This window comes from Diplotaxodon limnothrissa, linkage group LG4 (assembly GCF_057381915.1).
Source record: "Diplotaxodon limnothrissa isolate DT_005_m linkage group LG4, D_limnothrissa_male_GT1.1, whole genome shotgun sequence".
NCBI lineage: Eukaryota > Metazoa > Chordata > Actinopteri > Cichliformes > Cichlidae > Diplotaxodon > Diplotaxodon limnothrissa.
The window spans coordinates 30,161,308-30,184,541 of NC_140599.1; the positions used below are offsets into that span (position 1 = coordinate 30,161,308).

The window sequence follows — 23,234 nt, forward strand, 5'->3', positions numbered from 1 at the left end:
AAAATAAGGAAAAAGCCAGTAAAGAGAAAAAGAGAGCGGGATGAACAGATGGAGTGGGTTGGGACTATTTTGGTGCACGGTGGGATTATCAGCAAGTGGTTACAGTATGTTACAGCTGAAACGTGTTTTATGTATATACCTCTCTGACTCACTTGGTGACTGAGCGGTTGCTTGTATGGCCTTTTCATTCATAACAACAAGCTTTGCATACCTCTGAGGTTGTGGTGGACCTTAGATTGTCTCATATGTCTGACCTCTGTGCTAACAGGACAACAAAAGCGTCTGGTTATGAAAATATAATGCACAAATATGTAGTATCTAAATTTGCTTGCCCTTCATGTTGTGAACCACTGTGTTCAGTGATGTAAGAAGTGATTATATTGTCTACATAAACCATTATAAAGAAAACAGCCAAGGTTTTAATAACCAGGAAGTAGGGCTGCCACAAACGATTATTTTGATAGTCGACTAGTCACCGATTATTTTTGCGATTAGTCGACTAATCAGATCATCATCCATTGGACGTACAGCGTACAGCTTATTGCACCAGCAGCATCTGCTCTTATATAACTATCATTAGCTTACAGCTTGAAGTGTTTGTGCTAACTAAAAATAAAGACAAGATGGTAGTTTATTAATTTTTAATGAAATTTGCAGATTATTTCGGTGAAGTTTAATAAACTCCTTGCTTTCTAAAATATAACAAGACACCGGAGTATATTCTCCAGCGTCTCACACTTCTGACAATCAGCTGTCTGCTTGACAGTTTTAGCTGTGCAAAAACTATAACTTTAATCTCAGCCAAACCGATTTACTCAGGAACAAATAAAATACTAAAGAAAGCCAAACAATAACATTTTTAAGTTATCTAAGTGACTTATATATATGTTTAACCTGACTAGCGAAAGACGGCGGTGGGTTTGAAAACGATTTGCCGGGAGTCCGGTGTTCTCACGGCTCTAGTTAGCCTTGCCCCCGCCTAGCTAACGAGCTACTGGGTAACAGACGTCTCTGAAAACGTCGGAGCGCTTTTGAAAATATGTGGTGTCTTGATAAACTGAGCAGATATTTGAGGTTTACACAGCTACATTCAAGCCTGAAAATATGTTAAACGTTTATTTTGTGCCCCAGAAAGAATAATAAGAGTAAAGTTAAAACTAACTAGCTGCCGCCATTGTTGACAACTGCGCTATGAATTCTGGGACACAGCTTCTTCTTCTTCGGGGTTTAACGGCAGCTGGCATCCTTGTACATGCAGTGCTGCCATCTTCTGTTTCAGTCCGTTATTACACTCTTAAATCCTACTACTCATTCCTGCGTCCTTTGTGATCTTACAAAGCTTCAAACGATGCGTCGACTATTAAATTAGTCGTCGACGATTTTAATAGTCGACATAATCGTGACTAGTCGACTAATCGTGGCAGCCCTACCAGGAAGTATCAGAAGGAAAAAAAGTACTCGTCGAGAAAAATGTCCTCGGTGATTATATATTAAAATTTTGGAGTATTGTGTGTTCAGCACTGCTGGCTGATAAATCATCGTATCTTTGTCATCACAAAGTAAATATAAAGACAAACACTGAAATGCAATGACTGTGAATAAAAGTCCTTTTATGTACTTGTGTAGTTACCTCATACCAGGAGGCTCTGGGTTCGAACCTGCTGGGATCTTTCTGGGTGGCCTTTCTCTTGTGTTGGGCACATTGGTGATTCTGAATTGCTCTTTGTTTTGTGTGTTTTTGTATGTTAGCCTATCCAGTGTAAGCTGGCCTTAGAGCTATTAGTTAGCTTAAGCATAACTTTGTTTTCTGTGTGTTGTCTTTGGACATACATGGTGTTGAGAGAGTTTCTGTAACCATAACTGTAAAGAGTAAGTTTAAAAGGAAATGCTGTTATACTTGAACTTCAGTAAATGCACTTCTATCACACCTCAGGCTGCTTACACTCCATCTGTGCCACAGCACAGAACAGAAAATATACTATACTATATGAGCCGCACCTGTGAGCATGCAGTGCCTGTTCTCTGCTGTCAGTGACTAATAGTTTACCATTACATAGCTTGGCTCTGGTGTGGACCTACCCAAATTTCCCTGCGTCCAGTTCTAGCTGTTGCTGAGGCAACAAGCAGCGCCATAGAACTGTATATAGCATCTCTGACTGAGGTTCTGGTAAAAACTGGCTCCATGCTCGCTGTCAAAAAGCATACACGAAAGTGAAGCGCAAAAAGACACGATTCTAAGTCATCACTGTACTTGTACTGGCATAGATTGCAATTTAAAGGTGGTTAAAGTTTGGCTAAGATTAACTAGTTTTAGGCTGGAACTACAATATTCCAGGAATAAACCTTTACCTTTGATCCCTCTCTAATGTTTTCAGGAGCAACATATTTCAGAGTATATAAAATGCCAGTCACATTAGGCTTTATATTAGATCTGCTATAATTTTAAGCCCCTTTTATAGCTACCTTGGAAATATAATGAATGACAAACTCTGAAGTCTTGGAGGTGGACTTTTCTGGATGTTAGACTTTAAAAACATAAATAGGATGCTATGATATAATTTCATTTGAAAACAAATTCTTGAGCAGATATTAATAATATCAAAAAAATCTAAGCTGAAGTATAACCTCATACAGAGCACCTGTTTCACACCCATACACAGCTGATAGGAGTTTCAGGTGATGTAACCGCAGGGGGGAAGTTGGAATCGTGAAGACTGGACTGGAGTGGTATAGTTGAAAAAAGGTTGATGTGATGTGCTTTTCCAACCATCATCGTGAATGAGCAACGATGTACAGCACGTGTCTAACCATCATACTCTGTGTCTCCTCTGTCTCTCTGGTAGTGACTATATAATCAAGGAGAAGACAGTGCTTCTGCAGAAAAAAGATAGCGAGGGTTTTGGCTTTGTCCTAAGAGGTGCAAAAGGTAAGACATGAGCACGCTCACAAAACCTTACTGAAAATACAGTATCTTACACGCAGTGCTAATGCAATCTCATATTGTCACACCATCTTCAGCTCAGACTCCTATCGAAGAGTTTACCCCCACCCCGGCCTTCCCTGCCCTGCAGTACTTGGAGTCAGTGGATGAGGGAGGTGTGGCCTGGAGAGCCGGTCTCAGGATGGGGGATTTCCTAATAGAGGTAGTGATTATCATTATTTATTATTTATTATAGTCATTATTTACCAGTGAATCTGATTTCCAAAGTCAGAAAACTTGATTAAAATGCTATATCTGCAACTGAATCACCATGAAAATCAGCAGATGAGGAGAAGCAATCTAGACAAGTGTGAGTGTGAATAAAAAGACATTACAGTAGACTACTTCTGCCCATTTCCTGGTTTGTATTTTTATTCTGTAGTTTGCTAAAGTAGCTCTATAGTTAAATAAAAAGGTCATTATTTGTCTTTTACTAAGCTTTGGTGCAGATCATCAGTTTTCCTCTTCCTTTAAGCCAACTTTCATTGACATCACACAGAATCAAGAGTAGCAAAAAACAAAAAGTTTGAAACAATTCCTTGTGAGCCAAAGCTAACAAAGAACAATTTTTATAAATAGTGATGTGTAGAAACTCTAAACTACAAGTGCTTAACGTTGTCAACCATCTGGTTCATTGACATGCTGTAAATGAAGGGGAAAGTTATAAAAATGAATTTTCTTAAAAGAAATAAATATCTACACCTGTGTTGTGCCCCAGGTCAACGGTCAGAATGTGGTGAAAGTTGGTCACCGGCAGGTCGTCAACATGATCCGGCAGGGTGGTAACAGCCTCATGGTCAAGGTTGTAATGGTAACCCGCAACCCTGACATGGAGGAGGGTTCAAGGAAGAAAAGTAAGAGTCTGCTTTCTTCTTCCTGGAGTGCCATCCTGTTCTCATTCCTAGGGTGTCAAATTTGACATTGACAAAATGTCACTATTTGACACTTACAGACGACTGCGCAAGATGTCCTTTGCTGTGGCACACAGGTCTATCATAATGCATAGACAACTCTCTCACTTCCAGCTCTCGCAGAGCCATGTTTAATCACTGTGTAGGCATCATTTGTCAATTTGCAGGGTTAATGTTTGAAGAAGTATATTTAAAGCAAAGGCACAGTCTAACAGAGCTAACCGAGAAGTTTTCTGTGCCTAAACCAACCAACAAGTGAAAGCTCCCAGATGGGAAACACGGTTCAACTACAAATGAGTTTTAGTTCATCTTTAGATTATTTTGGGGTTTTTTTACTGTAGGAAGTCAAAGTCCTAATTGTGGTTAAAATCTGACTAAATAACCAGCCCTACCAGACACCCCACAGATGGTTGAAAAACTGTGATGCAGCACAAACTGCCATCATCTGAATGGACAAAAACTGTGGTCTCACCTTTAAAAACACTCTCTAAAAGTGTTTGTATAATTTTCCTGTGCAGGCTTGAATCATATGCTGGCTCCCTAAATTGGCACTCAACCATCATAACCAGTGCCAAAGGACATCTTGTGGATATCTCAGTGATGCCAGCGGCATCTGACGGGACGGCAGTATACGGGATGAGAACACGTTGGTGTTGGCTGCTGTTGATGAATTCTGGTCCTAATTGAACCTTGTTCGTGAACAGCTTGACTGACCACTGCTTCCTTTTCTCTTCACTCTCCTCCAGTCCCCCAGCAGAGTAAAAGGCTGAGCACTCCAGCTATTGCCCTGCGGTCCAAATCAATGACGTCAGAATTGGAGGAGATGGGTAAGAAACTAGTTTAAACCACTGTTTTTTTTTAAAGAGATGAATTGAAACAAGTAAGGGGAGCTAGGAAGATGTAGACAAAGAAGCGGGGTGCTGTACTGGGTAGAAACAGATTGAGGTGGTGTTGAATGATAGGACAGTGTGAAACCAGAGTTGGGGGTTGTTAAAGATGCTGTAAGTGTGAAGGAGAGTTGAGCAAGGGCTAAATTTAGATGGCAAGACAGTAGTGAGGAGAGAGCGCACTTATTCAGTGATAGAAACTAGCAGGAAAGAAGATTGGCTGCCGCCATGGATGACAGTCTCAATGCATTTCACTGTTCTTTCAGAGGTTCCACACTGTCACTTCCAGCACCCCCACTACAGGTAACCCCACCCAAAACGAGTGTCGCCATCTACCCTGTGATCCCTCTCTCACTGCCCGCTTCTCTTGCCTCTTACCCCTTGCACCCCTTACTGCTCCCTGGCCCCGCCCACTTAACCCCAGCACCCACAGAGTAGCCTACCAGCCCCTCTGCTCGCACTCATGCTGACACTCAGCAAGCATTTGTCGCCAAGGTAACACTGAAACTGCAAAGGTATCACCTGAACAGAGTTTGCGGGTGCTACATGCATCAGAGCGAGGTGTCTGGTCTTAATACATCTGTGAGAAAGTTGCAAAATAGCCACTCCATTTTTTAATTAATTTATTTTTTTGTTGAAAATCTCTGTTATTGATTTGGAAGAAAATCACACCAAGGATAAAATTATTGAGATGAGTAATTTTTGAAAAAAAAAAATTGAAAGAAAGAAAAAAAAAAACTTTGTTCCAGGTCTGTTGCTATGGTGACTGCATTATGTGTGGCTATGCCATCTCTATTTGAGGCAAAATAGTGGGAGGAGAGTTGCTGATCAGAACGCTGGCCAGTATTTTACTGCTGATTGGGTTATATCTTCCAAGCACTTAAAACGCTCTGGTTCTGAGCATGCCCAGTTAACGGCTAATAATATATGAGAGCTGATGACATGAGAATAAGTAGAATGATCAGCTAGGCTTTGTTAGGTAGTCTCAGATCTGTTTTTATAAACTCTTGAGCTCCTTGCATTGTTGACCCATATGTGCTATCCAGAGCTATACACACTCTTCTACATGATGTCGCTGCATATACACTCTCCAGGGGCCAGTGTCAAAAAAATATCTGGGCTTGTTTTAGTGGTTTTACCTAACATGCAAAAGATCCCTGGTTTCATCCTGGCAGGAGATGCCCCCTCTGGGGCGTCCAGTTTAATCATTTTCAAGTAGCTTGTTCTTCTTATTATTCTAGTCTTGTCCAAATCAGGATCAGACTTGATGAACCTGAGTGTAGAGATTAGGCTTTTGCTTAATTCCGCCCCCATCTCCTCCCCTCACCTGCCCTGTTTTTGTGGTGTGATCTCACCTGACCACCCAAAGCATGAGCACCCAGTCTGACACACAAGTGCAGGTTTCCTAAACCCCTTAACCCACTTTCCTACTGTCCCAATGCTCACTATAGACTCCTCAATCTTACCAGTAACACTGTATGTATGATCTGATCCTTACAGTTTCACTCCAAGCAACAAAAGTGTTAATGCACACACAATAATAGTCATATTAATATTGTTGCTTTTAGTACTGTTCACCTAGCAAGTGAAGGATTCCCTTCCTGATGCAACTCCAAATCCATTTGGGGTTGCATCAGGAAGTGGATTCTGTATAAAAATATGCTGAGCTACCAAATGTGGCGACCCCTTATGAGTGAGGGAGGAGCCAAACTAAGCTTAAGAAACATACAAGCATATGCTGCATAATTTGTAACCACTCTATTGTATATCTTTTTCACAATTCCTAACAAGGTATCTGCATCAATATTATCTATTTATGTGTTAATTTAAAACAAGAAAAATCTGTCAAGCCTTATATACTGTTATCATATGATCATACCGGGTTTTTGGCCTGAAAACTTCGTGCCCAGCCAGGGCAGAAGAAAGTCTTTCCACTTTGGAGTGGTTTTTTAAATGTCTCTGGGCAACTATTCTGAAACTCCTGTACTAATTAAGTGAGAATGTATCCATAACTATAACACCATTGGCCACTGGGACATAAAAACTGCATGAAATTTGATGAAAAAAAGAAGTTTAGATTCAGGCTTGAAAACTTTGCCCCAGAATATTATACTTCTGTAGAAAAGTTGCACGATATTATGACTTCACCAACAGCAGAGCACTCAAGTTATAGATATAGTAAGCCAAGAACAATGTCAAAAAGTGCATTTACGACATCTTTGCTTTGATAACAAGGAGCTTTACCTTATGCGAGGCAACTAAATCTGCCGTGAACCTCTGCTGTCTGCATGTGTCAGTATAACAAAATGAATATCATAGTTGAGTCCCAGTTCGACTATTTTATTGGCTTATTCTAAGGGCAGAGGTGGGACAACCGCCATCTTTGGGGTTACAGTAGTCTCCCATGGGTGCTGTTCACTATACTCCATGGCGATGCTTAGCATGTAAATCTAATCTCTCTTTATCTAAAGTCTGACTCAATATAAAGTGCATTCGTCCTTTAATAACCAAAGTTGAGATCTGGTTTCTTCATTTGCACTTGAATCTGGTTGCTTGTGCCTCCTCTACTAAATCAAGGTGAGAGGAGCACAATGTGTGATGAAGCCATGTCAGCCGCTGCCATATGCTTACTCTAATGCATTAGAATTCATTTAGCTGTGATGCTTATTAAACTATCTCACCCCTGTCATTGGTGCAGTGTCCCGGTTCAGCTAGAAGTCATGCTGCAAGATAACAAGGGCATTAAAACCAGAGTGATCCTGCGGTGCACTTTATTCAACAAATTGTTGTTTTCTTGACAGTAATTACATTCAAGCTTTGTTTAAATATGTTTGGACACTTGTTTCAATAAAAATATGGCTTATTTTGAAAAGATGTGTGCAGTGTAGATTTTGTGAGAGATGAAACAAACACAAGCACAGAAACCCTTCATAGCTGGTTTAACCATTGTGCATTAGATTTAATTGCTGTTTAATCAAGCTCAATAAACCACACATTATGAAATATAACTGCTCGAGTATGAGTAGCGCAGATGAGCACCCCCCCCCCACACACACACACACACGCATACACATACACAAACTCACTCAAACCAGCGAATGCTAAGGGTCACCTTTAATTCCTCGACTTTCCTCCTGCCTGTTCACTCGGTTAACCACTAACTCTGCTTTTCTTTGTCTCCTTTGTCCTCACTCCCCTGCTGACGGGATCTTAACCATTTCACAGTGGAGAGAGGTGGGAGTTGGCTTCAGTCTGCTTCCAATAGTGTGTGTGTTGGTCAGAGCATATTGTATGTGTGTACAGCATATTTACTGTAACACTAGTGTGCATGCTTTAGCCGTCCTAAAGCGTGGGTGTGATGCACGTTGTTTTACATCGAAGATCGAAAAAGCTTGGAGAGGTGACTCAGTTTGTCGGGCTCTGGGGAATATGATTAGTATTCACATTAACAACGCTATTGCACTTTCAATCCTGCCAAAACTTAAGTCTCCTTTTGTCCTCCTTCCAGCTGCTACCCCTTGGAAAAAAAAATCAGGTATGCTCTGGTGCACTCCCGTTTAAGGCATTGTATTTATGTCTGTCCAAAATGACTTGGCACTCACCACGCAGTGTCTTACCGAGCTTGTCCTGCGTTTCTTCCTATAGAATTCGAATCCTCACAAGTTACCGAGAAGAAGAGGACAGTCTATCAGATGGCTTTGAGTAAGAAACCTCGTGTCTTTCAGCGGATGTTTCCTGAACCTCTTCCTCTCTTTCTCATCCACCTTTGTCAAGTGTGGCCCTTCCTGCACATTGTTCCCTTCATTTTGTTGCTGTCCATTTTTCTGTTTCATTGTCGTATGTTCCTTTGTCTCTCTTGCTCTCTTTCTTTCTGCTTCTCTCTGTCTGTCTCTTTCCCCCTTTTTTCTTCTCTCAGATAAACTCGATGAAATTCTTGCAGCAGCTCAGCAGACAATCAGCACCAATGAGGCGCCGGGGACACGGGGACAGGGGCCAAAAAGGGACAGGGGAAGAAGTTTCTATGGCAATGAGGTGTGTATTGTGCTGCAGTAAATTTACGAGTGTTCAGAGATGTGTGTGTGTGTGTGTGTGTTTGTGTGTATGTGCCAACATGGCTACCATAAAATGAGATAAAAATATGTGGGATAAAATTTCAAAGAAAAATATGATAGAAGTAGTTTTAGATAATAGCGCGGTAAAGTGTGGTCAGTTGGCCTTTCTCAGTATTATCAGGTCACTTAAAACAATGCTTAATCTCGTAAAAAAATGCTATCAATACATTACCAGTTAAACTATGCTTATAAAAGAAGCTTTAGGGCTGAAAAAAAAACAAAAAAAACTAACTAAGCTAAAAAACAAACAAACAAAACAAATAATTGAGTGGCCAATGCCTGTTAGAATGGACATATAGGCCTATGGGGAAAGAAGGTCTTTGTCACAAGTATAGACATTCTTCCACATTGGAAAAATTAAAACAATACAGAAGTGTCTAAACCTGCATTCTATCTAACGACCACAAGATGGCGATAGCTGTAATTGACAAAAGACTTCCTATAATATACAAGTCTTTAGGATAGACTAGAAACCACATATAAACCAATTGCTGATGACTTTATGGTCTTAGTCACTCATTATGCATCATATTGAATAAAAAATGAAGTCTTCTTTGACAATCTTGGTCATACTATGACTAAGCCGAAAGTAGCCAGAAGTAGTATTTACTTTTGTCTATAAATGTTACTGCTATAATCTAAACATGGTCCTACGATGAAAATCTACTAACCAACCATTGGTGCACAACTATTATAAACAAAGCAGATGGCAATAAATGTTCAAAGAAAATAGTTCCTACATGAAACTGCTCACAACAAGTTTTACAATTTATAATAAAATTAACATAACAATATATGGCAAGTCCTGGCAAAAGGAAAAGAACCTTGAAAAAATGGCTGTAGCTAAAGAGAAATTGTGAAAAGAATAGCAGCACATCTTAAATTTTATTTGCAACAATGAGCAGTAGAATGCTGCCACCTGGTGGCGAAAGTTAAGACAAATTCTGCTGAGGATGATTACACAAAGTACCTTTAAAATCATACAAATATTGCTAAGTGAACAAGTGCTGTACCGGTGAAGAAGAACAAAACAAGAAACTATTTGCAGACTTGTTTTAGTCTCATCTATTGTTGTTCCCATGCAGTGTTATATACATGTGCGTCTCATGACTCTCAGGCTTTTGATTTTTATCATTTCAGCCAAACTACGGGGATCAGTCCGGGATGGGGGTGATGTCATCGGGGTTGGGCCTAGGCTACGACCGTGGACAATACACCTCAGGTCATGGCCCACCGCACGGTATGCTGCGGCAAAAATCCATCGGTGAGGCTGTCTGTTTTTTCCGTCTGCCCCTCTGTCCACCTGTCCGTCTGTCCTCTGGGCCAGTAGAGGTCTGTGCTGTGCTGACCTGTTTGTCTGTAGCCAAAAATGTCCTGTCTGTGGCTCTAAACTCTGTGCATTTTATCTGTAGAAAAAAAGATATTTGTTTGTCTTATACTATTTCTAACAGTGCTGGTAGTGCTGAAGTAGTGCTGGTAACCTACATTTTTCTTTCCCTCTGATGGGTTATTTTATGGGTGTGTTGCTTAGTAAGGCTTTGCTAAGGTTCCCTCAGAAATATTCATGTGCTCTCTTGTGATCCACATCAAAAATGCTGCTGTGCTTCGCTTACTAATTGCTAGTGCTTGTGGAATATGTAGCACTAACTGAATTATATACTAACAAACATAAGATTTGAGGACAGACTTGCTGGCAGGTGCTTGGGCAGGCAGATTTAGACAGACACTCTCATATATTACTCTCAGCTTCTCTTGTTCTCTACCTTTGTACATTTAACACCCCCCCCCCCCCCCTTTCTTTTTTTCTTATTTCTTATATGCTCATAGTTAAACCCCAATTCATCCCTATTTTTTCCTTTTATGTAGGGGTGCCTGAGGAGGAGAAGCAGTTCCTCCATCCTCCAGCCATGAAGTTTGCCCGGAGTTTGTCGGTGCCTGGCCCAGATGACATCCCCCCTCCTCCCACCACAGCCCCACCGGATCCACCGTTCTCCTCTGCTCCGCCACTCGGTTGGAGAACAAAAACATCGCAGCAGCCCTCTGTCTCCGTGTCCCAGTCCACATCCACCTCTGCACACTACCAGCCCTACTCCCAGGCATTACACTTCACTCATGGAGGCAGGGAGAGGACTGGTGGTGCCAGCACAGGCCCCAGTGCTGGAGCGGTGGACCACACAACCCCGTATGCACACGCAGCTGCCCACACTGCTCAAAGCAGGACTGCTTCGCGGAAGGTTGCCTACACTGGGGAGCCTGTTGGAGCTGGCGTAGGGGCTGGTGCAGGGGCCAAGGCAGCTGGTCTTAGGAGAGGATACAGCACTGCTGTCCCCCCGTCTAGCATTGCCACTGTAATGCCTCAGCAACAACAGACTACCCAGAGTCAACCCCAGCGTGCAGACCGCAGTGCAGCTGGCGCTGGAGCAGGTGGTCCTAAAGGAGGGGCGCGGCGAGGTAAGGGTCCATTGGTAAAGCAGTCTAAAGTGGAGGACCTGCGTATGGGCCAGGGCACGCTGGGGGGCAAAGGCTCCATGGAGAAAAGCTCCATTCCTATTCCCACCATCATCGTTAAGGCCCCCTCAACCAGCAGCAGTGGGCGGAGCAGCCAGGGCAGCAGCGTGGAGGCTGACGTTCCAGCATCAGGGGAGGCAGATGAATCCAAAACACCGCATGGTCCTCCACCCTCCACCCCTGCTCCACAGCCCCCTGCTCCACCATCCATTCCAGCACCCCCACCTCCATCCTTGCCTTCTATTCGAGCCCAGGATAATCTGGACTTTACCAGCCAGTTTGGGGCCGCCATTGTGGGCGCAGCTCGGCGAGACAGGGAGCGGTTTCACGAAGCCCGCAGAAAGAGTGCCTCCTTGTTCATGTCTGCTGAGGAGGATGTGAGCCTCGGAGGAGTGAGCGATGGAATAGGAGGAGTAACACGGACTCAGGTATCACAGCAACCGCTTAACACACAGGCTGAAAGTTCATCAACGAGGCTGCGCCCGTCCAAGTCCATTGATGAGGGCATGTTCTCTGGGGATACTTTCATCCATCATACTCGCAGTATGCCTCCTGCTTTTGGCTTACCTGAGTACTCTTCATCTGCTCTGGACTATCAGCCCAAGTCTGTGCCTACTGATTTATACACAGCAGCAGGCAGGCAGCCAGCACCCGCTACTACCACCACCTTCATCCACCCTCTAACAGGAAAGGCTCTTGACCCCACATCGCCACTAGGCCTTGCCCTAGCTGCCAGAGAGCGTGCTCTGAGAGATGACAGCAGGTTAAGGAGGGGAGCGGAGCATCACTTTACCCGCCAAATGTCGAGCGTGGTGTTTCCTTCATCTAGTGTCACCTCTCAACCAGTGTCATCCGCCTCCCAGTCTTCAAGTTCGTACCTGGTGACCTCCTCTTCTCTGGCGGCCACAACAGCCACTGTCGGACGGCCACCCTCACCCAGAATCCTCAGAGGAGTTGGGACAGTTTGGGGTGAGGACGGTGGCGGTGGGGAGAGGGAGCGGGAAGGAGGAGGGGCCCGTGAGGGGCTAAGAGTTCGCTTTTCAGAGGACAAAACAGTCCACACACACCACTATCAGTCTCAGCCGTATCAGCCAAGTTACAAGGAGAGGGAGCGGGAGAGATCGAGGGAGAGAGAAAGGGAGAGGGAGCTGTCCAGGGAAAGGGAGAGGGACAAGGAGAGAGAGGGCTACATGAGGAGGGTGGAACAGGCAGCTGCTAATGCAGCAGCGGCTGAAAGCGCCGCCCACCAGGCCGCTCAGTCACAGCAGCCGCGGAGGCCCACTTTTCTCAGGATGGAAAGTCAAAGTGATGCCACTATACTATCCCTCACACCTCCCTCTCCTCCTCCTACCAGTGCTCAGCAGACAAGGAGCACTACAGGGAGCACGGGAAGTGGGCTAATGGTTCTCCCTCCCCCTGCCCCCTCAGTCGATGCAGATGATGAATTTGTCTACGCAGACCCACTCCCGCCCCCTTTAGAGTTCGCCAACAGCTTCGACAGGGGAATATCGGGATACTCACAACGCGCAATGCTCTCCAACAACCTGACCTCCCGCCAACAGCAGGTCCCGCCCCCTCCACCACCACCCCCACCTCCTCCACCACCGCCCCCTCCGCCCCCCCAAAAAGAACAATTTATAAGTGGGTTTCCTGCTCATACACCCCTTCACTCACCTCAGGCCGGGGACTCCACCGCCTCTAGTCTCACATCTTATGACAGTGAGGTGGCAAACCTGACTCAGTCTGCTCCCTCCCCATCACAAACATCACCCAACCCACAGCCTCCACCCTCACCCTCTACTCTGCAGCCCACCTCGGGCCCTCCACCTCCACCATCAGTCTCACCCCCACCTCCTCCTGGCTCTTACCACAGACCCTTTTCTATGTCCCACCATCTTTACAACAGCACTCACACTCATGGGCGCTCTTCACCAACACCTCCCCCTCACACTGTTGCTCCTCCTCCAGCCTACCGTGGTCCCCCAGCGCCCTCGTCCACTGCTGCCACCACTGTCCCACAAAGGGGCACTGCCTCTCATGCCACGACCGCTAGCTGTGCTGCTACAACCACCACCGCTGCCACCACAACAAGCACCTCCACGCAGCTCTACCAGGAGCGAACACACACCACGCATTCGGCATCTTCTGCCGCAATCACAGGAAGCCGAAGGCCAGGAGAGCACCACCGTCTTCCCCCGACCGCCAAGAAAGGAGAGTCCCAGGAGACTGTGGTGGACTCTGGGATCGAAGAGCTGGACAGTCGCAGCAGCAGTGACCACCACCTGGACAGCATCCTGGCTCTAAGGGGAGACAGACTAGATAGAGGGGAGAGAGGAGGACCTGGAGGACGGATGGGAGGGGGAGGGGATGCAGAGAGGGCAGGAGATTTTCTGGAGTCTTACATGAGCTACCTGGATGGACAGACTTTTGAGATGCAGAACGCTACGGCAGCAGCATCCACCTACCCTAAAACAAGCAGGTTCAGAGAGGGAGGTCGTGCCGGGGAGCTACAAAGACAAACCAGCACTGCTCCCGCGTCCTTCCACTCCCACAGGCGGCGAGATGAACAGGAAGAGGATGAGATCGAGGAGGGAGTGGCAGAGGACGAAAGCGGCCAGGACAGATATGGAGTAAGGGACATGCAGAATCTGGGACGTCCCACTTCACCATATTTTGAGCGGCCACGCACTCCTGAGATGAAGCCTCTTTGGGGAGAGAGTCAGATGTCTGGCGATGGGAGCGGCCAGCGTGGGGCGCTTTTAGAGGGGAAGAAAATTTACCCTCCCGCATCCAGTATGAAGCCCAGCATCATCAATGAACTGAGCAGCAAGCTGCAGCAAAGAACCAAGGACAGCTGGAGCAGCCAGACACAGCTGAGCAGACACAGGTACGGCTTGCCGTAACTTGACTGCATTATGTTTTCTCGTCAAAGCATGAACTTCATTTTTCGTTACTGTCATTCTGTCAATGTCTGAATACATCACTTGTGATGTGCAAGCTTCTGTGGAAAAAACCTCAAACTGTGCACTGTCTGTTTATGTCTTGCGTAAGTGTGTCTATACTGTGTAAACCTCTCTTATTTCTCTGGCTTTTTCCATGTTTTTCTCTCAGAAGCAGAAACAGGTAATAGAGCACTTCCACACTATTTTGTTTTCTATCTCTAATCAAGGATATTGCAGCATACCGTATTGACAGTGATAATTAAAAATGAAAATATATATATATCAATTTAAAAATGTGCACATAATAATATTACAAAACAATCCAATGCCAGGACAGTCATTATTAGAGAGTTGTGTTTTGGTTAATTACAGCTTTCCTGCTTTTCAGTAACTGCTTTAACTACTGCTGACTAAAGTAGGGAGATTACTACGCTTCTCTGTTCCTGCAGCTCCTTTTCTCACATGGGAGATATTCACGTTCCAAAACAAACCCACTGAGTCACTCGCATAGGTTCAGTTAAGCTGTTACACTGCCGAGTGAAGCTTTTGAGGACTTTATTTTCTTTTTAATGACCAGTTTGTTGTCCACTCTTGCTGCTTCTTCTCCTCTACTACTCGCAGCTCCGTTAAAATACACTACTTTGCCCCGCAGCTTGACTCAAAGGTGTGTCACATGTTGTGGCTGACCTGATTGAGTCTCTGCAGTTTGTTGGTCTATTTCCTTTGATGATGTTTTGTCTACACACTGAACACTACATATATAACATTACAAATATATAGGGAATTATTATTTTGTCACTTAACGTCCACCGGGGATAGGATTAGGTTGCATTTTAGCCACGTGCTAAACAAGTTAGAATCAGAAATGAGAAGTCTCAGGTATTTAGTGGCCTCACAGTTCTTTTATAAGAAGAACTAGAGAAATCTCTATAAGAAATCTTTATAAAGAGGGAGGTTAATCTAAATGATGTGACTGGGAGCCTGGTTAATGCTAGGAGGTTGTGATGATTTGACCAAGATATAATAATATTTTGAATATTATAATGCCTTTTAAAAAGTTTTAAATACATTCTGCTTATTTTGTTTACTCTCATTTTGAATGCAACATACCAAACCATGCTGAAGCCCTTTGTCTGTAAAATACTGTAAAACTATGGTTAAGGAATTAATTTTGTGTAAATATTGTGATATTATCATTATCATGGACTCATGGCTGTGATAACTTTGATAATGTGACAGGAAAAAATATAAAAATGTTAACCTTCAAATCAATTTTTTGCACTTTACTCCACACGGTCTAAAATAGCTGGACACTGTTTCCCTTAGTGTGTGTATGTTTGTAATTTTTTTTACATCACTGTTTTTCCCCTGTGATAATTTCTCTCTTTCTTCTCACAGATTTTCAGAAGACTCAGCCTCAGCTCTGAGCCCGCCCTCAGCTCGATCTCTGTCGCCGTCGCCGATCTCATTATCGCAGCCATCGTTGTCTCTGTCTCCCACCCCTGCCTCCCAGTACCCCAACTGGGGACGATCACCATCTCCGCAGCCTCCAGCAACTTCTCAGCCGCCACGTTCACATTCCCCACTGTCACCGACATCTTACTCCCCTTATCCTACTTCTCCCAAACACAGACCTGTCTACAGGACCAAAGCCTTGGAATTCCAGTTTATCCCCAGTCGTGAGTCCCGTAAAGCAGAATCACACATTCTCCAGCGAAGGCGAGCACCCAGCCCCCTCATCTCACCCTCAGAGAGACCCAATATGGGCCCACCACGGCCATCATCCCTTCCACTTCTCCCTACCTCACCTCTGTACAGTGCCATCTATGATCTCCGCGGTTCGGTCACTCCGCCATCACCTGGGAACCCTCTCGGAGACCCCTACTTCTCTCCTTCGCCTCCCCTGTTTGCCCCCTCTGGCGCGCCGCCTCCTCCAAACTCAACCTTAGTAGTTTCTCGATCACTTTCTCCAACTCATTTCCTGTCTGGGGCCTCTTCTCCACCTCTACACCCTCTCCCTCCGCCTCCCTGCTTGAGTTACCCCCATTTACCTCCCCCTTCTCCCACAAAGCCCTTCGCCTCCAAGCCGCTGCCCTACTGGACCAAGTATGACGTCGCAGACTGGCTGGGATACCTGAACTTGGGGGAGCACAGAGAGCGTTTCCTGGATAATGAGATTGATGGCACCCACCTGCCCTCCCTGACCAAGGACGACTATCTGGATTTGGGTGTGACACGAGTGGGTCACCGCATGAATATAGAACGAGCCCTGAGGAGTGTAATGGACAGGTATGGCTGCTAAGTGCAACCTGTAAAGCCTCTTTAATGCCACCTTTAAAATGCGATTTCTATCTGGTTAATACCATTCAGTACTATGTGTGCTTATAGCACTTACACCCGATGTTAATAATAATAATAATAATAATAATGTATTGCATTTATATAGCACTTTTCGAGAACCTCAAAGCGCTTTACAATTCCATTATTCATCCACTCTCACATTCACACACTGGTGGAGGCAAGCTACAGTTGTAGCCACAGCTGCCCTGGGGCAGACTGACAGAAGCGAGGCTGCCATATCGCGCCATCGGCCCCTCTGGCCATCACCAGTAGGCGGTGGGTGAAGTGTCTTGCCCAAGGACACAACGACTGAGACTGTCCAAGCTGGGGCTACAAGATGAACTGCCAACTCTTGAGCCACGATCGCCCCAATAATAAGCATTCTCCTTATCTTACCTTAAAAAATCCACATGCTACTGAAGTCCTATGTCGTAAAATTTCGTACTCATATGCACTAAATTATTCTCATTTGTGCATACATAAGCTATTACTTTGATAACTTGACATACATACAACTTCAAATGTGGACAGCTACCAAATATAGTGTATCTGAAAGTGTTAGAGACTCACTGTAAATTATATTCGTCAATATAAAACTTCGCTATTTTATTTCTGCCCATTGTAATGTGGCTGAGGGTAGCTTAAGCTTTTAGAGCAGCATATTAATTTCTGCATGCACAAGACAATTAATTCACCACAATTCAGTGATCTTGTTTGCAGATAAAAAGCTCACCTTTTGGGAATTCCAGGGCTCCATAAGATAAAAATAACATGGCAGTTTCAGTATTTTTAAAATGATTTTTGCCAAGACATAAATTGACCTGACATTGCATCAATGTTACTTTTTTCATTATCAGTGGAATTAGGTAAAGATAAAAGATTTTTGTGTTATTACTCCTTGTTATTCGGGTTATTTTTCTTATTTTGTTATATATCTCCAAGTCTACACATAGTGGTGATTGGGGACACCATGGGGAAAAGTAACATGGGGCCAGTTACTATAGTTTAAAGGTTGTCAGCCCTTTAAACTAGTCAGCCCTGTCTAGACAGGTTGTCTGTCTAGACATCTGTAGGTGAGCGATTTCCACTTCCTGTTTGTGGTGTGACTTCTGTTGACCAATCATATGTGAACTGACTTTGGTGCATACATGTAAAAAAGTTTTCAGAACAAATGACTGCTGTAATGCAATCTTTTAACCATCACTTTAACATCATTTTGCTTATCATAGTCCTTAAAAAAATAATCCTTTGGATTTTTAATCAATTAGTGGCACAGGAAGTCTTTGGAGAAATATCTGCTGGCTACACTGCAAGCCCTGCAAAGTCAGCAGAGGACACCCGGTGGGTTCCTAGAATGACCCCTCTTACCTCAGGATCCTGACAGCTTTAGATTTATTGTCACTGAAGAACAGCACCCTCTTGCTTGAATTGGATTCAGTGATTAATTTCAAGTAGGGCCACAAGTTAATTGCAAGATTAAAGACCAATGCTTTCGAGAAACTCTTAGAGATTGCTTCCTGAATATTTTGAGGTAGGTTGTTCCAACGTTTTGGGCAGGATAAGCTGGCAACAGAAAACACTACATCCCAAATTTATCTCTCCGAGGAAATTATATGTCTAACGTTTTGGCAGTGACAGATTTAAGAGTGCGAGATGGGACGTAAAGTAACAGACTGTTGTACCATGGTCCAAGACCATTTAGGGCTTAAAATACAATAAGAGCATTCCAAAATCACTTCTATGGGATACTGGAAGCCAGTTTAGCCCTTCCAAAACTGGAGTGAGTTTTAGTTAATAACATTACAGCTGAATTCTGAATAGACTGCAGCCTACTTATCTCTAGCAAAACTAGCATTGCAGTAATCAGGCCCACTAGACATGAATGCATGAACAAATTTTCCAGAATGTCTAAAAATAAAAACTTAACAATTACTTTTAGATTTGCATAGGACAAAACTACAGTCTGTGCAGTGAAATTTAACAAACACAACCTGAAGATTGTGCTTGGAACTGAATTTAACTTGCCGACGATATCTTTTCCTTGTGTGAATACACTTTTCCCAACTTTACCAATCAGGCTAGGAGGTGACCGAAAGGTGGATACCAACTCCATAAAGCAAACCAGGGTTTCCCAATGTGGCTATGAGAATGCATGTTGTCAGCATTATGACCAGCCATGAGTATGGACGGTTCTACTGGCAGCTGACCAGAATATTTTACAGAGCAAACTGTAATGTTAGAAATATCTGAAGAGTTTAAACAGCATAACTGAGTATGTGTGATAATAAAAGTTCTGTATGAGAGAGTGTGCACTTTAATTAATTTGAAATCTGAACAGAAGGCAGACCTTTCACGATAATGTTAGTATTATAACTATCATTAGATACAGGAAGATCTGACAAAGATATAATAATTATTTGTTCTAAGAGTGGCAACTAATTTTTCCAAGGGTCATGCAGAAACTGAAACTGCTGTGCAGGGCAGCACCAATAAGCTTATACAGATATAAAAATAAAGATTTTTCTGATTTTAAATCGGCGTGAATATGAGGCAGATAAAGTGTTGTGAATGGTTGGCAAGAATACAGAAGCACTATATAAATAAATCTGATATAAGGTCAACGAGTACAAATAGTTGCCCTGTTATAAGATCATAAGTTAGGGTTTATGGAACAGTAACACACAACTCAAGGTCAAATATGAAGTTATCTTGCCAAGCCCCAAACTCGGCCTTTTAGTACAGACTTCTGCTTCGTCTGCCATCTTGCTGGTCTTATCACCTCACCTGACTTCCAGAAAACTTTAAAGTCAAACTTTTCCTAACTTGTGTCACAAAGCTGTGACTTCCGAGCACCATGATCGGTCAGCTGCAGTGACGATCCTGGAGCAACATTAACTACAGTGTTACAGGAAGAACAGGGTGAACTTAGATACACCCAACTGCTCAGGCATCAAGTGCGATGGCCAATGTTTTCCCGGTTTTCTTAGTCACACTGCTTGTCCATTTGCATGAGTCACAGCAGATTTACCAATTTATTCTCTCCATTTTACAAACGTGGGTCAGAGGGTAGAACTACACACAACCACACCACGGACGAACAAACACAGAAAGCTGGAAACATCACGCGTGTCCTGCGTTTTTTCTTTTGTCCGCAGGCTGTCCAGCAGCCCCTTTCCCATTTCTGTTCTCTCACCTCGGGATGGACAGACGGACAGGAGGAGGGACGACGGGAGTCGGAGCTGAGGCTGCAAATACAGAGATGGAGAGAGAGGCACAGAAGGAGGGGTTGAAGCCAATGAGGGAGGAAGACACAACTGCTGCTGCTATCCATGGTGGATTCACACAACAAATGAAGGGGGGCCAGATTTCACACAGAGAGCATCAGAAAGAGGAAGTCGAGGCCCAAGGGGAGGTGGAAACACAGGGATGGAGGAAGGGCTGGCGATCCATAAAGACACCGGCTGGCGCTGCTCACATGTGGCAGGCTGATTTACACAAATACACTCCCCACGCGCACGCACGGTCACACCAATCAACACAATTAACGCAAACGCCCTCTCATCCAAAATGTCTGTGGCTGCAGCAGAGATTACAAATACTTGAGAGGAACAAAAATAAGCCAGTTAGACTGGAAAAGAGGCAGCCTGAAGAAATGAAAAGGTGTCACGTAGTCATCTTGTTGAGTAGTGCTCTTACCCCCTCAGCTGGCTGGTTTAAAGTTTACGATTAAAGAGCGGATGCTGACTTCATAATAAATATCCCAGAGGACTGAGTACTTGAGGGTGAATGAGGATGAATGTGTGCCAGAGTGAGGCTTTATCTGTGTGAATGGTGAACGTAGGGCAGGTTATCGCGACGGCCTCCGCGTCTCTTTAAAACGAGGCGAGGTCGCCGGTGGATAAGCTGCGTGTGGATAAGCTGCGTGTTTGGTTGCGTCTTGTTTTTACCTCACCACTGGTAGGGCTCTGTCCTCACTGCAGATCCTGTGATCGGGATCACGCGTGTATGTGTGTTTCTCTCTATAGCTCTTTATTATCTTAAGTCTTATAATGACGTATATACAGACTGGTCACTGTATCACAAATTTGTAGCAAAAATAAGTGCCCAGACCAACAACATAAAAGTAAATGAACACACAGATATGCACACACAGGCACCCGAGTTACTCTATCCATGCCTGCATGCATACACCAACATGTAAACACAAACACAAGCACTTCCCTGTGTTTGTGTTAGAATTTATGGGACACCTTATATATAGACACACACGCTACGTTTGGATCCGAGATGTACAAAACGGAGACAGACTGTGCTTTCATTGGGATTTGCGACGACGCAAAGAGACTGATTTTATTTACGGAGAAAGACTTTCTCAGCATCAAGGCAAGTGTTGTACTCTCATTCAGGCCTTCTGTGCGAGGCAGACTGGAAAGGAGAGGGGAGGGAAGGAGTAAAAACTGCCATTTTCTTGTTCTTTCCCACTTAATCCCCCCGGCTCCTTCCAGGAGTGGCCTCTCTCCGTCTGTCGACGAAACCCAGGAGGAAAAACCCGGCCGAGGGGATCCCAGAGAAAAACGCTTATATCGAGTTTTAATACTATGATTGTTCTTACACTTTTTAAACTTTAAATGGGAATACTGGAATACTGATATTGATATGAAGAGATTTATTGTTACTATCTATCATTACTATCATCGTCCTTACTGTTATTGGATCTTCAGAGAGTCCCGGTTTCTGCCTTTGGTGGCTAAGGTGGCGCTTTCGTGCAGTCAGCTTATTTCTCTGACTGTGAAGTGAAGATAATTGTTGTGGTTATATAGATATATAAATATATATATGTACATGTAGGTATTTTTGAACTGAAAGATGCATAATGTACCCTTAACATAGCTTCTATGTGACAAGAAGCACTGCAATTAAATGTGAAGCACATTTAAGAATATTATGTTTTCCCCCCTTTCTCCTTATTGTTTCTCTTGTTGTGAGACTGTGAAGCTTTAATCAAAATCACCTTTTAACCTTTAAGGCCTCAAAATATATTTTTCTCACGCTTTTAAAAGTTATTCACCACTTAATATGCTGTAAAAATGTAGCAGCTGTTGCTCTGAGTGAAAATGATTTAGAATAATACAAAATAATATTTTTTAAATTCTCTATAACATTCTAATCTATATATATATATATATATATATATCTCACTCCCTGGCGATTGATTTGAGACCCAAGTTTAACTCTTCTCCTGTGACCCGGTGTGATCCCCCCGACATCAGCTTTTGTGGCACATTTACATCTCATCCCATCCCCAAGTCCTGCTTGTCTTACTATTGCTGAGATTAAATATAAGGGCTCTGTCATGACCTCTCTACCTTGAACAACGCTTCACCTCTCCTGCTGCTTTTGAGTCCATGAACACATATCAAATGTGCATTTTTTCTGCTTTCGTCAGTCTATTTTTGCCAAAAGATTTAAGAATTTTCATAGTCACCTTGCTTAAAAGTGCACATGCATGAATGCATCCATACAGACTATATATGCGATTTAGCAAAGGTAACTAAGGGGGGACAGTTTTTGTATTTGCTCTTTGCAGATGGCTAAGGAAAGACTATATTTGAATTCAAGGGAAATAGCAATAAGGACGATGAAAATAATGGTCTAACTATGGTTTAAGATGTAAAAAAGAAAAAAATATCTCAAAAGTTCTAAAGAATCTCTGTCTTCCAAATAATGTTTAACATGAAAAGGTAAATTGTATTTATTTAACTCTTCTGCTTTCTATACAGTTCGACCTGTTCTCTGCAACCACCCCCTCCTCCCACTGTTGATAATCTGATGGGATTAGGAGCTCTGCTCCGTATTCACCCATCGTTTGCATCTTCCCGTATGTACAGAGCACCCTCTGCAGTCGCTAACATGTGCTAGTATGCTCATAGCTCATTGTTTTATTACCAGCATAATATGCAACGGCCCCATTTCCACTACCAGCTTTTTCACATTTCCCTTTCGGAGGTTTTGAAGGGGTGAACAAGTCGAGTGTGACTCTACATGTCTCAAAGTCTGCTAGTGCACATAGGGCCAATTAAGAACTCTGGATAAGATTTAAAAAAACATCTTGCTCATACAACGATCTTGTTAAGTGACTGGTGAGATGCTGTTTTTTGTTTTTTAAGCCTTTCTTTGCGTTTCGTAGTCGCATTGGAGAAGTGAATATCGGAGGGAATCGGTCTGACTCTATAGAAAGCACTTCTTTTCCTTTAAGAGATCTTTTAAAAAAATGAGAATATGAACTGCTGAAAAGTAACTTACAGAATATATATGTATATGTGATATGCATATACACACATTCATATAAAACATATATGAATTTCAAATGTTTTAAGAGATAAATTGTTAGAATTATAATAAAGATACAGAAACAAAGTTCTAATTAATGGTTTGTAATTTCTTGAATGATTTCTTTCATCATCTTTCCATCTACCCAACTCACTTTTTAGGTCACAAATTTATCATCATCTGAAGAAATTGTTGAAGACTTCATGCTAATCTGGCAACAGCCT

General features: G+C 43.4%; 1 protein-coding gene across 2 annotated transcripts in view; it reads left to right on the forward strand.

The window, feature by feature from the left end:
• shank1 (SH3 and multiple ankyrin repeat domains 1) overlaps window positions 1–19,923 on the forward strand; it is a 78,417-nt gene extending 58,494 nt beyond the window's left edge. Inside the window, exons 15-27 of one of the 2 annotated variants that reach the window (XM_085352837.1) lie at window positions 2,844–2,926; window positions 3,019–3,143; window positions 3,699–3,834; window positions 4,638–4,718; window positions 8,004–8,012; window positions 8,287–8,313; window positions 8,424–8,480; window positions 8,695–8,810; window positions 10,031–10,154; window positions 10,757–12,627; window positions 12,664–14,285; window positions 15,739–16,629; window positions 19,836–19,923. In XM_085352837.1, coding sequence (XP_085208963.1) covers window positions 2,844–2,926; window positions 3,019–3,143; window positions 3,699–3,834; window positions 4,638–4,718; window positions 8,004–8,012; window positions 8,287–8,313; window positions 8,424–8,480; window positions 8,695–8,810; window positions 10,031–10,154; window positions 10,757–12,627; window positions 12,664–14,285; window positions 15,739–16,629; window positions 19,836–19,923 — 5,230 coding nt within the window. Of the gene's footprint in view, window positions 1–2,843; window positions 2,927–3,018; window positions 3,144–3,698; window positions 3,835–4,637; window positions 4,719–8,003; window positions 8,013–8,286; window positions 8,314–8,423; window positions 8,481–8,694; window positions 8,811–10,030; window positions 10,155–10,756; window positions 14,286–15,738; window positions 16,630–19,835 lie in introns of both variants that reach the window. The other variant, XM_085352836.1, reaches the window with a different exon arrangement.
• Window positions 19,924–23,234: the final 3,311 nt, after the last annotated feature.